Source organism: Penaeus monodon, chromosome 4 (assembly GCF_015228065.2).
Source record: "Penaeus monodon isolate SGIC_2016 chromosome 4, NSTDA_Pmon_1, whole genome shotgun sequence".
Taxonomy (NCBI): Eukaryota; Metazoa; Arthropoda; class Malacostraca; order Decapoda; family Penaeidae; genus Penaeus; species Penaeus monodon.
The window spans coordinates 48217373-48234825 of NC_051389.1; the positions used below are offsets into that span (position 1 = coordinate 48217373).

Below are 17453 nucleotides of genomic sequence, written 5' to 3' on the forward strand. Positions count from 1 at the left end.
ACTTCGACATCGTATCGCATCTTCACGGCCCCAAAAGAGGAGGTTTTGGCCGCTCGTGTTAATGCCAGCGAAGGAATCTAAGGTTCGGGTCAATAACCTCCATTTTATAAGTCTTTTTTTACGTTCGTTTGTGTCTTCTCGTTCTCCTTTCCACTGCGCCTCCTCACCCACGGGAGATAAGATGTTTCTGATAAACGTCAGTTGCAAATAGGATATCATGTGCTCGCAATATGTCCATTGCAATCGAAGAAGCGAGAAATCCCAACCGAGGCGGCCCACCCAATCCGGAAACAGCAAGGGTAACTGTAAACGTGATACCGCTTGCCGGAGGATCTTGGTGAGGGCGGCCGGTGCAAGGTGCGTGTGCGGGAGGCGGTGGCGGTCACGGCCGGGTCCCCCGCTCTCGGATCACGTGCCCGACCAGTACACACGCGGCCTTCCGAATTCAAGAAGGCGAGCCATGACCTTTCCTTACGGGGGGATTTTGCTCTCGCGCTCACTCTCTGTTTTACTGTCCCTTCGTCTGTCTGTTCTCTCTCTCTCTCTCTCTCTCTCTCTCTCTCTCTCTCTCTCCTCTCTCTCTCTCTCTCTCTCTCTCTCTCTCTCTCTCTCTCCCTCCCTCCCTCCCTCCCTCCCTTTCTTTCTCTTTTTTTCTCTCTTTTTCTCTTTCCCACCCTCCCTCTCCATCCTTTATGTGTTTGAATGTGTCACCATTTTTTGTAATCGAAAAATTCATACATGATGTGTAGGCATCAACAGGATGAGAGAGTATTTGTTGGTGCTCGTTCCCCGCCCAGTGCACTCGCCTTATGACCCGCTCAGGAACTCTCCCCCGCCTATACCTTCGCCATTTTAACTCACACGTACGTTATCGGACTTTCTTTCATTGCGTGGCTTCTGGCGCTAAAAAAAATCTTTTGCAGATGGCTGAACGTTTAAAATGTGCATGAGAGCGTGCATGATGTAGGTGCGGCGGGAGGTTAAAGCCGAGGGCACGGCGTGGAAGGTGGCGGGTCCACGTGGCGCTGAACCAATGGAGGAGGAGGAGGGGCTTGAGTGGTCGCCGCCGCTGCGCTCGGCCGGTGCAGCCCAGCGCCCGGGGCTAGAAATCGACGAGGCCTCTCTCTCTCTCTCTCTCTCTCTCTCTCTCTCTCTCTCTCTCTCTCTCTCTCTCTCTCTCTTTCTCTTTCTCTCTCTTTCTCTTTCTCTTTCTCTCTCTTTCTCTTTCTCTTCTCTCTCTCTCTCTCTCTCTCTCTCTCTCTCTTCTCTCTTTCTCTCTCTCTCTCTCTTCTCTCCCCTCTCTCTCCTCTCTCTCTCTCTCTCTCTCTCTCTCTCTCTCCTCTCCCTCTCTCTCTCTCTCTCTCCTCTCTCTCTCTCCTCTCTCTTCTCTCCTCTCTCTCTCTCTCACTCTCTCTCTCTCTCTCTCTCTCTCCTCTCTCCTCCTCTCTCTCTCTCTCCTCTCTCTCTTCTCTCTCTCTCTCTCTCTCTCTCCTCTCCTTCTCTCTCTCCCCTCTCTCCTCTCTCTTTCTCTCTCTCTCCTCTCTTCCTCTCTCTCTCTCTCTCTCTCTCTCTTTCATTATTTTTTTTTCTCTTTTCATTTCCACATTCCTCTCCCTTGTTTAGCCTCATCAATTTTTCCAGTCAGGTCTGTCTGAAATTTATATTTCTCCATTTGTTAGCTGAATTTAGAAGTTGAGTGTGTTAGGTGAATTTTGTACAGCATTATTATATAGCCTTGGCTGTAAACCGGATTTGAGAAGGTTCGGAATAGTCATTTAACTGGAGATATTTATGAGGAAGGAAGAACCTCATCAGATAATTGAGCGCCGAACCATATTATTGTTACAGTTTCCTAACCTTGTATACATCAGTGTTCCTCTAATAAGCAGTGGTACTAGATGTTTACTAATATGTATTGAGAGGAACAGAGATAATGCGTTAGATAACTCCATTATCAATTATGAAATAAGGCATATATGATAAGATTGCATATGTTTATTACATTTAAATCTATAGGAAGGACGGATCGATGAACAGAGAATATAAGAATAAGAAATTCCATGTTTCCATTTTACATCGGATACAAACTCACTGAAAACAAAAACAAAAGAAAACAATCAAAGAAAAAAAAACGTCACGAAGAGAGCGAAAGCGAGAACAAAGGCGAGGAATAATGAGCAAGCCAAGCCAAGCCGAAACGGAGCGACAGACGGAGGAGGAGCAAAGCCAGTGGGTTGTGAGTGAGGTTCCGAAGCCGAGCGAAAGGGAGAGTGGGTCAGTCACGTGCAGAGGGGACGAGGGAGAGGATGTGTGTGGATGTGCTGGCGCGGTTTATAGTGACTCGGGTGTGCTAGTGGTGTTTTATGTGTATTGTGTCATGAAATTAGTGAGGAAAGATCATGGGTGATGTATCTTCGTGCGCTGGATGTCTCTCTACACGCGGTGCCTCTGATACCTACTCGTAAGTAACGCTCGTGGTTCTTACTCTCCAGGGATTGGTGTTGGGAGTATTGTGAATGGCGATAGTTAATACTAGTGCTGTAAAGGTAAATATTGCTGATTGTGATTGCTGATACTCTTCATTCTTGTAAACTTTTATTCTTCTTATTAGTGTATACGTGATTCTCTCCGTTCATAGTTTTACTGAAGATGAAGGAACGTGTCGACATCAACCAGTTTCTTAATCAGGTCTGACGAGACCACGAGAAGGCCACAAAGTATCTTTAGCTAAAGAATAAAATCCGTTGGTTAATAATATATCCTGCCAGAGATCGCTCAGCCAGAATTACATCTCCATCTCAACGGGGAAAAAAGGTTATCGCGTATGAGAAGAATTCTAACTGTAATGTCAATATTAATTTCCTATCCTTTTTTCGAGTGTTTGTTTGGCAAAGTGCCTTCCGGTGATTAGGCGACACCTGTCACCTCTCCGACCTGACCTTGCACCTGTTTCCGCTTCCGGTCCCACGTTCGCTTGTTTGCTGTCCCTCGTGAGTCGGGTTCATGCTGGTGGATCTGTCAGCAGGGCAGCTGTTATCTCATTATTTATCATTAGGTGTCGTTTGTATTTACTTAGATGCATATGATTATGATATTATAGTGATCATGTGACACAATTGAGTTATCATCCGGCCGCATCGCAGTCTAGTGATTATCTTGTATAACTGTGGCTATCAAAGGGAATTAATTGGAGGGCGGGCATTCCATCCCATTTCCTATTTCCCCGCAGAGGGCACGGATTTTAGGGGGGGAAATGAGGAAAGAAATGAAATATTTGGAACAAACCATGCACGCACATACCCAGTTTCAACGCGTGTGTGGAGTCCTCATTGATCCGGGCGAAGGTCAAGACTAGATGTTGTGTTTGTCAAGGATTTGGTGTTCGGTTACATCATGATGTGCTCGTAATGATGCCATTCTCATCTGTGTTGCAAGTAGGCCAGACATGGAGTAAGATATACCCATGATGCTTTAGTGCCTCTTTGTTTCATTAAAGATGGGGATTATTGCTTAATGAGAAAAAATAATCGCGAAAATTAGTGGGATTATAATATTTTCTTCAGCGTGATGGTTAGTGAAAGTTTACCGCTTTGTACAGTCGACAACTATGTACGTAGGCTGTTCAGGGGAGGATTTATTATTTTATTTAGATATTTCCTTTCAACTGCTGTTTTGTATATTGAATTTGGTATGTTCATGTTTGTTGAAGTAAGTCACGAAAGACAGCTTGTACACTTACATAAAGACTTCACGACTCAAGTACAGCCGTTCGCCAAATAAACCTTTGAACTAAATTCCTTTACATTTTTTCTTTTTACTATTTTTTAAAAAGCTTTTAACCTTCACTCGCATGCAATTTCCACGCATAATAAAAATCAGCTGTTTCCTACGTTCATGGCACCCACTTTTCGTAAAAGGCAAAGAGGCAAAGGAAATTGTAGTACACAATGCACCCTTCCCTAAACGGTAATACTAAAGCGCAAATGAGTCTCGGGATCCCTTTAAATAAATTTTAGATCGAGGAGGTCGAGGCAGTAAAGGAGTGAAGAAAGAAATGGATCTTTGGCAGTCGAGCTTTCGTTGGGGAAGCCAGAAAGTGGGGAAGTTTATCATCCAGTAAAGCATGGGAAAAAATAACTAAACAATTGCTTAATAATGGTGCATTTAAGGATTGGGAATTGATAGCTGAATACGTATTAACAAGAATATATTTATGTTTTATAGTTTAGTAATAAGTGTGAAAGACACGTGTGATGTGCCTGGGGCGAGCTCCCCCCTCCCCCACCCCCCCTGAATGTGGGTTAGCGGGAGGAGGTACTGCCCGTCGCGGCGCCCTCGCTCGCCCGCTCGCCCGCAAACAAGCAAATGTAGCGGTTTCTTGCGTACACGCCGCGGCTTTTGCGCTTTTTCGTTTTTCTTCTGGTACTTTTTTTTTTATATACGTTGTTGCTTGTCTTGTCTTTCGTGTTTTTCTATATTTCGTTTTTTTTTCCTTTTTGTTGCTTGTCTTGTCTTTTTGTTTTGATTGTTTTTCCTTTGTGTTTTTTCTTGTGTTTCTTTTATTTTTTTTTTTTACTTTTTTTGTTCCTTCCCTTTGTGTGTTATTCTTGTCATGTTTCAATTTTTGTTTTAGGTTTTTTTCTAGTCTCATATTCTTTCGCATTTCGGTATTTTATTATACTTGTTTCTTTTCATTCATCGGGTTGTTTTTCTTTTTGTTCTTAAAGTTTGTCGTCTTATTTTTTCGTCTTTTGTCGTTCCGTTTTTTTTTTGTTTATTCATTTTCTTCGGCTTCTCTTCATTTCCGTTCTGCCCTCTCTCGTCCTGCTCTTTATAATCTCTCTCATTTTCTTCTTCATGTTGCCAGTTTTACTTTTATTTTTTCTACCGAAATACATTTTCAATAATTATTTCCTTTTTCTTCTGAAGTACATAGATTTATTGCAAGTAATTTTTCAATGTACTTAGAGTTATTGTATCTTTTCTCAAGTACGAAATACATTATTCCTTCCGATATATATTGTGTTTCAGTAGATTCTTGGCAGCGGGACAGGGTTGGCTGCGTTAAGTATTGTCTTCTGTGAATTACGTGCAGTCATGTTCTTCTCTACTTGGCTAGCAATAAAAGAAAATAGCACTGTGCAATGGTGGCAGCTGAAGGAAGGTTGAGGGAGAAACATTATTTGGTTTATTGCAGTTTGTGATGGGGGAATATATATACACGCATTTTTTATATTTATTATGAAGGGTGTAATGAGTAATTGGTATTGGAAAACAGGCTTGGTGTCAGATGTGATTTTGTCTTGGTTGTTACAAAATTTAGTTTAGTATTTTTATATCATTTTTTTTTTCTTAGCTATTATAGAGTTTTATTTTCGTTTTTTTCGCGATCTTGGCTAAAAAGGTGAACGGGAAGTCATAGCGGAATTATTACTGTTATTGTTGTTTGCGATGTTGGTCTTGCTCTTTCTTATAAACGTATTCTGATAATAGTATATTTCTCATGACATATTGTGGTCATAGCAATTATGACGACAACTATATATATATATATATATATATATATATATATATACATATATATATACATACATACATATATACATACACATATATCTATATACATATATATACATATATATACATATATATATATATATATATATATATATATATATATATATATATATGTGTGTGTGTGTGTGTGTGTGTGTGTGTGTGTGTGTGTGTGTGTTTATATATATATTATATATATATATATATATATATATATATATATAATCTTATCGGATAATTCCTTTTATACTCTGTGGCTTATTGTATTGTCATGCATGTGTGTGTGTGTGCGCGCGCGCACACACACACACACACACACACACACACACACACACACACACACACACACACACACACACACACACACACACACACACACACACACACACACACACACACACACACACACACACACACACACACACACACACACACACACACACACACACACACACACACACACACACACACACACACACACACACACACACACACACACACACACACACACACACACTGTATATATGTGAGCAAGATTTTTAAATTGGACAATATCTTTCTCTTGACTTTTCCTTTCGAAATGATTAAATGCCCATATGTTACATTCAGATGTATAAAATTACGTTGCGTTATTGTTGATACCCATCTTGCTAACCAATGCTAGTATAAGATTTGAAAAATATTTATAGACTACCTGTTTGTTCAACGAAAGGAAATAACTCTAGTCAAATAGTCAAGCAATTGTCTCGTATTAGTGAATTAGGAATTAGAAAGCCATTTTTTCTCTTGGTCTAATCTTCTTCGTGTCTTTCAGATGGACTCATTCTTGGGCAACACGCGGCCGTTCTTCCAAGGGCTGCCAGCGTCCACCAGAGGGTATGATGGATCCACTCTCAAGGACCAGACTCAAGCCCCGCCCACGCCCACGCCCCCTGCTACGCCTACACTTCCACCTGCCCATGTTTACAACCCCTACCCCGTAGGAGTGACGAGCTCAGCGCCAGCCACGAGCTTGCCCGGTTCGCTGACCCCCAGTCGACCAATAACGCCTGCCACGCCCTCGCACAAGCCTCATGACCACGCTCCGCCTGCGCCATCCCACAGCGTGACATCCTTCTTGCACCCGCCTAGCAAGACTCCAGCACCCGAGGCTCGTTACCTTGCCCAGCTGGAGCACTTCCGTCAGCAAACGTCAGCAGTGGCCAGACCCACTGATCCACTTCACGATGCCCGAGCCTTCAGTCGGTCATACAGCACCCAGCCTGGTCTTACAATCGAGCACCCATTGCCTACTAGACCCTTCAGCTCCCAGGCAGCACTGTCCTCTGCAAGCAGAGGCATTTCTCGCTCGTACAGTACACAAGCTCCACCTTCGTTAGAAATACGGCCAACCAGACCTTACAGCTCGCATTCTGCCGTTGGAGTGGATTCTAGAATTCCTGCTGGACCCTACGGTACACCTTCAACACCTAATAGTGACTTAAGGGCCTACCAGTATTCCTTTACCACACAAGCCATTTCTGCAGACCCTCGTGTGCATGTAGAGTCTAGATTTCTTGAAAGACCAGAGTCTAGGTCACTAGATTCAAGGTCATTGGAAGCACGGTCTGACCCACGAGGAGGCACAAGACCTGAACAGTGGGGTCCAAGTTATAGAGCTGATGCAAAGTCTTTGGACAGACTGGCACCATCCGTCCACATTGCTGCTCCCTCTGCCAGTGTGAACGGTTCCAAGGACGCTCTTTATCTGGGCAAAAAACCTGATGATATTGGAAGTGTTAGACGACCAGATGAGTCATATGTAAGAAGAAGTAGTGAATTATTGCAGGTTAATGGATCACGTGACCCACTCTATCCCAATGGGTCTCAGAGTGCATATTCATCAGAAACACAAAGAGACCCATCTTCTGAAAGACCAAAAGACAGCCGGCCCAAAGAAGATTCTGCTTTGGACCTCTCCGTCAAAACTGTAAGGCAAACGCCAGACTCTACTGCTCCAGATCCTGAGAAAAGCTACAGTATATCTCCTGTAAATGCTTCAACAGTAGATAAGAATCCTCAGAATGAAACTCCAAGGCAAACTCCAAATTCCACTCCAGTTTCATCTCCTTACAGGCCTCCAAACAGAGATCCATCCTTAGCACAGTATGCTGATATATCAAAACTTAATCCTGGAATATCAGGAACAAGAGCAACGCCACCCAGTCATATACCCCCACACTTTAGTTTAAATGCTCCTTCAAGTCCACATACTTCATCAAGTCCTATATCTCGTGGGACTCATTTTATGCCCCCCTCTAAGCGACCAGGGGATCCTCTGTACTTTGACCATTTTACAAAGTTGCCGAAATTAAGTCACGCTCCTCCAAACAAATCGCCTACACCATCTCGGCACATACCTGAAAGTCATTTGCCCCTTCACCCAAGAGACAAGGTCCTCTATGGTGCCCCCAAAGAAGATCCAAATCGCGGTTTGCATCTTCTTGTAGCTGCCACACTTAACACAGAACATGATGGGAGATATGGCCATGAGATTGGTTATGAGAGAAAGCACAGTACAGAGAGGAAGGACACAAGTAATGACTTGAGGGATTTAAGCCTTGAAATAAGAGAAAGGAGAGAGTCATCTATAGACTTAAAAGAAAGTGAAAGAAGAGGATTAAGTCTTGAGAGAAGAGACTCAGTGATGGAGAGAAGAGAGCCAAGTGTTGAACGAAGAGATTCAAGCTTAGAAAGGAGAGATTTGGGCATTGAGAGAAGAAATTCCAGCATGGACAGAGGAGATCCAAGTCATGAAAGAAGAGATTTAAGCTTAGAGAAAAGAGATCTTGATTCTAAGTACCTGTATCCCAAACATCCAGATGTCAAACTATCCTTAGACCAATACAGAGCGTGGGTGCCAACCTCAGAACACTCAAAATCTGATAGTTTGTCTATTGACCGGCCAAAATATATTCCAGGGCAACACTCTGTACCAACTTCCGTCCCCACAACCTTACCTCAGCAAGGTTCTAGAGTCTCTCCAGCTCAAGCTCCTCATCCATATTCTTCCTATGGACGACCTCCTGATACAAGGCTACCTCAGACCCATTATTCCCAAGCAGGACACCCCACCTCTTCTGCACACCACCAGGTTAATGCAGCTCAGCCATCCCATCCAAAAATACATCAGCCATACTTGCAGACACCAACCACAAGAGCACTGCAGGTCCCTGCAACTTCCAGCAGCAGTCATTCACTGGAACCACCACATGCATCTGTGGTTTCTCAGTCTCATCATTATCCATATCCAAGCAGTCACAGTTATTCTCAGAGTGTTGCTGCGCAATACCACCAACACCAGCAGCAGAAGCAGCAGCGTTCAGCTTCTCAGTATCCACCATTCAGTTTGCCACAGAATTCAAAATCAGGATCAGCATCTGCTATCCCAAATCCACATCTAACACCTCAGCAGGCTGCCCATCAAGCATATGCCTATTCTCACCAGCAACAACGTAGTGAAACACCTCATGCAACTTATTCTAGCAAGAGACAGAATCAAATATCTCCACACCCTTCAGTTTCTCCTCACCCATCCATGTCTCCCCATCCATCTGCTTCCCCACATCCCTCAGCATCTCCCCATCCTGCTGCTTCTCCCCACTCAACTGTGTCCCCCCATACTTCCCACCAGGGGCGAATTCCCTCACAATATTCTCCTCATCACTCACAGCGCCCACCTTCTGTCTCTGTGAGTCAACATTCACATAATTATCCAGGAACTCTACCTCCTAGTCCTTATTCAGGTCCTCAGAGTCATTCGGCTCACACCACACCGCCTTCATCTCGGCCATCCTCAGCTACACCCCAGCTGCCACACACACCTCAAGCTCTCTCATCTCATCCTCCTCAGTCTTCTTCCAGACAGTCAGCCCATCCAACTCCTGTGTATCCAGCACCACCACATCATTCCCACCCTGCCCCACCTCACCCAACTCCATCAGCTGACAGCCAGGGAAAACAAGGTCATTCCTCCCATGAGCTCCATCATCCTCAGCCTCGTCAGTCACAACTACACCCTCCTCCTCCACCCCATCCTTCTCACTCCCATCAGCCATCCCAACCATATGCTCCCCACCATGCTTCACAGCCATATCCACCACCACCCCATCCTTCTCATCCGTATCCTCCTGGACACTACCCATCCCAACCATATCCTCCTCCTCCTCAGCCATATCCCTTGTCATCTCATCCATCTCAGCCTTATCCTCCACCACCACCATCTCAGCATCATACAGCAGCGCCTCATTCCTCCCAGCCTCATCCTTCCCCTCATCATTCATCAAATGTTCATCCTGCCCAACCTCAGTCCTCCCAGTCACATCCTCCTCTACACCATACATCTTACCCACACCCATCTCAGCCTTATCCCCCCCCCACACTCCAGCCAACCTCCCACCCCCACACAGCCTCCTCGTCCTCCGTCTTCAACCCAGTCTCATCAGCCTACATCCCAGTCTCGTCCCCCTTCCTCACAACCTGCTCAGAGTCCTGCATCTCAGTCTACCTCTCCTGCATCTCAATCTGCTTCTCATTCATCACAGTCTGCCCCTCCTCCGTCATCACAAGCTCCGCCTACTTCATCGCAAGATCCCCCACCTCCCCCTCCTTCCTCAAAGGCTGCTTCTCCTTCTCACTCTCGTCCACCTTCAACCCAGCCTCCTGCTCCATCTACACAGCCTCCCTCATCAGCGCATCCTAATCCTTCTCATCAGCAGTCTTTATCAGAGCCTCTACCTCCTTCGCAGTCTCACCCCCCTTCCTCTGCTGCCCAGTCTCACCCTAGTGCAAGCCAGTCAAATGCTCCCCAGTCACAGCATGCTCCAGAAGTGCAGCCATCCACACAGCATCCACCTCCTCCAACATCCCTGACAACACCTTCCCATCCTCCACCTTCCCAGCCTCCTCCTCCAACTTCAGCACAGTCTCATCCACTAACATCTCAGTCCCATCCTTCTACAATGCCATCTCATCCTCCCTCAGCACAGCATCCTCCTCCCTCATCACAACATGCTCCTCCCTCAGCACAGCACCCTCCTCCACCAGCGCAACATCATCCCCCATCAACACAGCACCATACTCCAGCACAGCATCCACATCCATAACACAACACCCTACTGCAGCACAGCATCCTCCCTCTTCAGCTCAGCATCCTCCACCTGCAACACAACATCCTCCATCAACACATCCTCCTCCTCCAGCACAACATCCACCTCCACCAACCCAACATCCTCCTCCACCAACCCAACATCCTCCTCCACCAACCCAACATCCTCCTCCACCAACCCAACATCCTCCTCCACCGACCCAACATCCACCTCCTCCAGCACAGCATCCTCCTTCATCAACACAACATCCTACTCATGCAGCACCACATCATCCTTCCTCAGCACAACATCATCCTTCACCAGCACAGCATCCTCCTCCTCCAGCACAGCATCATCCTCCATCACATCATCATCCTCCACCAACGCACCATCCACCTACATCGCAGCATCATTCACTCCCTTCATCACAACATCCTGCTCCCCCGGCTCAGCACTCTGCTCCCTCAGTACAACATCATCATCATCATCACTCCTCACAACCAGCTCCTCCTCCTCCCTCACAATCTCATCCACATGCAGCACAACCTCATCCACCACCTTCAGCACATCCTCCTCCTCCACAGCATCTTCATCATCCATCCCATCCTCACCCATCATCATCTCAGATGCATTCCCTCTCAAGTAAACCTCATCATCCTCCAGCGCAACCACATTCTAACATTCCGCCTTTACAGAGTCACCCTCCAACCCATATCCAGCATCCAACAACCCACCCTATCCCTCCTTCAACTCAGTCACATCCTTCCCAACCATATCCTCATTATCCATCACAACCCTACTACTCCCATCCTCACCATTCTCAGGCTTATCCTCCTCAAAGCCACCCACACTCACATTCTTCACAAAGTCATCCACCTGTACCACATCAGTCCTCCCAGCCCCATCCATCCTATCCTCATCCTCCTCCTGGTCAGCCTCCTCAGTCTTCAAGTCATTCTTCTCATGCTCCTCCTCGGAGCCACCCTTCCCAGGGCCACCTACCCCCCCACCCACACCCATCTCATATGCACGTTCGCCACCCTCATTCCCACATGCCACATGCAGGTATGTATCCTCCCCACCCATCACACCCAGTGGTTAGTCAGCATAACTCCCAGCCTCATGGATCTCACCCTCGACTTCCCCATCCTTCTCAACCTCATGCTCAGGCTTATCCCCCACACCCTCAGCAACCTCACTACCAGCCACCACAGCTTCCTCATCCAGCTATAAAGACTGAAGGAGCTGGCAGTGGGCCACGCTACCCAGTGTATCCCTATCCTTCTCACCACATAAGCCAGGGTCATGATGTAGGGTCAGCTAGAGGCCCAGGACTTATCAGTCCCCCACAAACATCAGCAGCTTCTGCAAAAACCAGGCCACCTCAAGATATTGACCCTTCACGGATACGTACAAAGGGGGAACAAAAATCTTTTGATCCTAGAAATGCTGAGAGTGGAAAGTTGAAAATGAACACAGAGCCATGGCCAAATTATCCACCTGGTGTGCACAACACTTCACAGGCACAGCAAACAGGTGACCAAACACCTTACAATAGCTCAAGGCCTGTGAACCAGCCACACGTTTCAAATAGCCAAGAAGGACCAAAGGTGGCTGCAGTATTTGAATTTAAGGAGGAGGATGCTCACAAGACAGATCAAAATCAGGGAGGAAACAAGATGTTGGAACCAGGCAAGGCTGCTTTGGCAGACAAACTTCACAAGAAACTAAACAGAGCTGAAAGCACTGAGTCATTGGTTGTGAAGAAAGAAACTGTAACAGAATCTCCTGTACCAAAGAAAGAAGAGGTTCCTGAGGAGAAGGATGAATGGGCTTCTGGGTTTGACAAGCTCTTGGAAGACTTAGCATCAAATCCTGAAGGTGTTACTAGCAAGAAGAGTAAAACACTTGGAGCACGTTACTTGCAAAAGGTGCAGATCCAGCATGCTATAGATAATGATCTGATTGCGCCTCCACCTACTGCCATTCTAGAGGAAGAAGATGAAAGTGAACCTGAGGCTCCTGTTAAGTTCCGTGGCAAGTTCAAAAGTATTAAAGATAAGAAAGTAGAACGTGTGATTCTCACTTATGCCTCGCATTCTGATGAAAGTGCCATTGACATGATTCCAGATGAAGATGCCAGTGATTTTGAAGAAGAATTGAAACGTGAGATAAGATCAAAGGACAAAAAGCGGGGTCATTTTAAGAAGCCAAGAGGCGATTCAAGCAGTGGTAGTGAAAGTGGTAGGAAAGATAGTGACAGGAGAAAAAGTGGTGGACGTGGAAAGAATAAAGAGAATAAACCAAATAATAAACAGGATTCTGATTATTCTGTAAGTAGTAGCAGTGAGAGTGATAGTAGCTCTAGCTTAAGTTCAGATGATTCTGATAGTGATGATTCTGAGTCAGAGGAGCTGGTTAGACCTCGACGAAAAGGAAAGCAGGATTCAGACAGTGATGTAGGAAGAAAGAAACCAAAGAGGCGAGGAGGGAAGTGGGACAGTGATAGCAGTGACTCTGAGGAAGAGATCATACCAAGGAGGAGAACAAGGCGTCGCAGAAAATCTTCAAGTGATGAGGATTCTTATAAACCAGTCCAGAGAAACCGAAAGAGGAAAAAGAAGCAAGATTCCAGTGATTCAGAGGAAGTGTCCTTAAAGACAAGAAGGGGAAAGAAGAAAAATAAATCAGAATCAGAAGAAGAAGAATTTGTGTCAACTAGAAGAGGTAGGAAGAAAGGTCGTATTCCCAATAGGAAAAAGAAAAACCGTCAGAGAGAAGATTCTGATGATGAATCAGAAGATGAAAAAGCCTTGCCAAGAAAGACGAGAGGAATGAAGAAGAAACAACAGGAAACAAAGAACAGAAAGAGAAGAAAAGAATCTACTAGTGTAAGCTCATCTTCAGACTCGGATGAAGAGAATGATAACAAAACAAAGAAAGAAGTGGATCAAAGAAAGAAGGGCAACATCAAAAAGGGTAGGAAGATTTTGGAGGACTCCAGTGAAGATTCAGAACTTCCTGCAAAGAATAAAAATCATAAAAAGAGTAGTTTGATTGTTGACAGTGATGATTCAGATGAAGATTCAAAGAAGGAGACTAAGGAACCAGATGAGAAAATAGGTGATAAAGTTGATGAGGAGCAAAAAGCTGAGTGTAGTGTAAAGGCAGGTACAGAAAATGAAGCAAAGGAAGGAGAAACGCAAGCAGAAGAGGACACGTTAGATCTAAGTGAAGATATGGAGTCAAATTTAGAAGGTGATTCAGTCATTGAGAAACTTAACAAGATGCGCAATGAAGAGTTAAACAGAGAGGATGTATTAGAAATGAAAGCATGGTTTGGTGAGGTTAACAATGACATCAAGAAGCAACTTTGTAATCTCCAAGAAATGGGCTTTAGGAACAACTGGAAGAAACCACAATTTGGAGTAGGTGATGATTTCTTGCATGGATGGCAGACAGATGTAAAGAAGTATAAAGAACACACAGCCAGACTTCCCAAGAAGTTGTGCCACTCTGTCAAGCACCAAGAAACCAGTTCATCCAAAGGAACTAGAAAAGGGCGTGACCGTGACTCTGGAAAGGATTCTCCATCAAGACAAGGATCATCTTCCCCAGCTAAGAATACGAGAAGTAAATCTGGGATAATAAAGACAAGTATGGCAGTAGCAGAAGATGATAAACTTAAAGTACCATCTAGACCAGAAATAAGTAGTGTAATGCAAAGATTCTTTGAAAAGGTTTTGGCTGATTCTGCCACTGATGTGATGTCAAAAGGTAGTCTTGCCTCCAAGAAGTTTAATCTGGGACCATTTCCGGCATATGGAGCGCAGCGAGTCCCAACAGGGCTGACTCCAACACCTTCAGTTGCTCCCTCCATGTTAGCAAGTGATGATTCAGACCTGGATTCCCTTGCAAGCATCAGAACTGATCTGCCAGCATCTGATAGTGTACCAGTTTCAAAAAGATCCATTGCTAGTAGTCTGCTTAAGAAAATTGGGCGGAAATATAATGATAAAAAGCTCAATACTTTGTGCCTGGGTAAACCTCGAAGTATTCTTGAGGCTACAAACAAACCTCAGCTCCTGCCAACTCCTGGCATGCCTACAACAGAAAAGGACCTTGAAAATATGGAACCAAATGAGATGAAAATTGCTACATTTTTCAGAAAAGAAACAGTTAGTAATTATAGGGATAACTTTGAGGTAGTGGTCACCAAGAATGGCATTAATGAATTCACACAAATACTCTATCAATCTAGGACACGCACCAAGACCAAGCAGATTCAGGATGCTGCCACTGTTAGATCAGTCTTTGGTGCAGATATTCCTCCTCATCTGCTGAAGAAGGCAGAATTAAAGAAGGCCAAGAAAACATTATTAAAGAAGGGAGGAAAGAAGGATGAGGGAAAGGCAAAGGAGGAGAGTTCTCCAGTTCCTGTAAGCAGAGCTAGCACTCCAGGAGGCTCAATGCAGGCTGCTGGGGATGAGGATGATGACTCAGAACTTCGCAGTGAGCGTTCAGAGTCTGTCCTCGGAGAATCATCAGCTCCCAGTGTGACTAAGAAAGCACGGCGGAAATTCCGCAAGTTCAGAAGTGGTTTTGATTATATACGTAAAAAGAAGAAGGTCAAGCCTGATGATGAAGCAACACCATCTAGGAAGCGCTTGGTAAGACACCTGTTGTTTTTATTATTGAATAATGAGAATTGTAGAGTTTTGCATAGTTTCAGTCCCTGTTAGAAAATGCAATTTAGTTTTTTTTTTTTTTGAATTAACAATTTATAAAGGTGTTGCACTATAAGACATGTAATATTTATTCTAATTTTCTGCAAATTTATCAGGATAATGAAAGGAAGCATAATCTTGTAAAAAGTTTTATGATTTTGTAAATTAAGTTGTATTATAATATCATATTAAGGCAGAACTTAATTTGCTCCAACAGCCTGTTAGGAAGCATGTGAATTGGCCAGAAGAGAGTCGCGATGTTGCAGCTGAAGTTCGAAGCTGGGTTGTTAACAAAGGTCTTGGAGAAACTGTGTTACACAAAGCTGCAAGGCTTCAGTATCATGTAAGTGCACATTTATTTAGGTTTTTATTGTTATTCTATATACACTTCAGAGTTTTTTAAAGACATTAGTTTCTTCATTTTACCAGTGATTGTTTCTTTTAGGTATTTATATAATTTTTGGTTAAAGCTTATATTAATTAATATATTCTGATGCATCTCTAAATTCTGTAATACTGCTATAATTCATATCTTGTATTATTTCTTCCTCAGGATGTGGTTGTGTACTGTGCAGAAAGTCCAGATTTTGACATTAATGTGCGGGATAATGCTGGATACACACCTCTTCATGAAGCTTGCAACCGAGGTCATTTGGATATTGCACAGGTAAATGATAGACAAGAAAAAATCAAGACTGTATATACAGATATGGGAATGACTTTCAGCCAAATTCATAGGGACATAAATGTAATAAACAGTAAATGCAAAACAGTAGAAATTAACATTCTAATTTCAAATAAAATAATTAATTACTTATACAATCTTTCCATCAGGTTCTGTGCTCCCATGGTGCCCATGTCAATGCTCCGGGTTACAAAGGAATGCGGCCGTTGCATGAAGCTGTTGAAAATGGCCATGCAGAACTGGCTCGCCTACTGCTTGCCTATGGTGCTGACCCAATGCTCACAACCTATGCAGGGCAGACCTGTTTTGATCTGTGTGCTGATATCCAGTGCACGCAGCTCCTGGAAGGTTTCTTTGCAGATCTCAAGGGTCATGATGGCGAAATGTGGCACTTTGCTGGTCCTACACGGCTTAGTGGTAAGTATAGGCTATTTTAAGTGGCCATGTACTGTATACTGTTTAGTATGTGGTTGATAACTTTGATGACCATGAGTATAAAGAAAGTTAATGCCACTGTGTAGATCATTGAATCTTTTTGTAGAATATCCTGTTGCCTTCTTTAGTTTGAAAAGAAATTGATTCCCATGATGACTTTTTGACATTTAGTTACTTACTTGTCATTTTTTATGATATATTTATCTTTGTGTGTGTGTGTGTAGTACACACGTGTGTGTGTGTGTGTGTGTGTGTGTGCGCGCGTGCGTGCGTGTGTGCATGTATGTATGTGTATCTGTATGTCTGTGTTTATGTATCCTTCTCTCTATGTATGCATGTATTATAAGTTGCACTCATCTAGTTGAAAGTTAAAAGACTCAAGGTTTGTTCTTATTCCTAAACAGATCCTGAGGAACAAGGATGTGACATATTTGGCATGATACCAGCACCTTCTTGCAATAAAACAACATCGGAAGACAATGTGGAGTCAAGCCAAGATACTGAATTGAAGGCAACATCAGATTCAGTCACCTCAAGGAACATTATGGTGGATGAAGCAGATAAAAGTCAGAAGGAAAAAGAAAGAGCAGACAAAGAAGAAGCATCGTCACTGGATGGAAAGTGTATACAAAGTTTGTCAGATAAAGACCTTAGTGTTAGTGGTGGTGAGGTAGTCAAAGTTAAGAGCACTGTTAAGGAAGAGCCAAAATCTGTTGAAGTCAAATTAGAGAGTGACACCAGCATGACAACGGAACTGTCATCAGAAAAGAAGGTGTTGTCCAGTGAGGAAGTGAATAAAGAGGATGAGGAGGAAATTAGTGAACAGAAGGAAGATTCAGATACGGAAGATGGGTGGAACATGCAGGTTGTATTTGAATTATGTGAGTCACCCTTACTAGATACTTATGAGGTGGAAGGACAGCC

The 17453-nt window shown here is 44.1% G+C and overlaps 2 protein-coding genes across 2 annotated transcripts in view; both read left to right on the forward strand.

Annotated features, from left to right (window-relative positions):
- Positions 1-1780: 1780 nt before the first annotated feature.
- On the forward strand, positions 1781-10386 carry LOC119572273 (protein expanded-like). Its single transcript, XM_037919284.1, has 2 exons — positions 1781-2461; positions 6371-10386. Exon 2 carries the CDS (start codon positions 6371-6373, stop codon positions 10295-10297), a length of 3927 nt encoding a protein of 1308 aa, XP_037775212.1. The 5' UTR covers positions 1781-2461; the 3' UTR covers positions 10298-10386.
- The window catches only part of LOC119572272, an 8426-nt gene continuing 1358 nt past the window's right edge, over positions 10386-17453 (forward strand). Inside the window, exons 1-6 of the mRNA XM_037919283.1 lie at positions 10386-10814; positions 10983-15352; positions 15627-15752; positions 15963-16076; positions 16244-16511; positions 16934-17453. The exon at positions 16934-17453 is cut by the window's right edge and continues 1358 nt beyond it. Of these exons, the coding sequence (XP_037775211.1) occupies positions 11309-15352; positions 15627-15752; positions 15963-16076; positions 16244-16511; positions 16934-17453 (5072 nt within the window). The 5' untranslated portion in view covers positions 10386-10814; positions 10983-11308. The remainder of the gene's footprint in view (positions 10815-10982; positions 15353-15626; positions 15753-15962; positions 16077-16243; positions 16512-16933) is intronic.

What these genes read in the sequence shown, in the direction of transcription:
- LOC119572273 (XM_037919284.1), top strand. Translation starts at nt 6,371, where the DNA reads ATGGACTCATTCTTGGGCAACACGCGGCCGTTCTTCCAAGGGCTGCCA.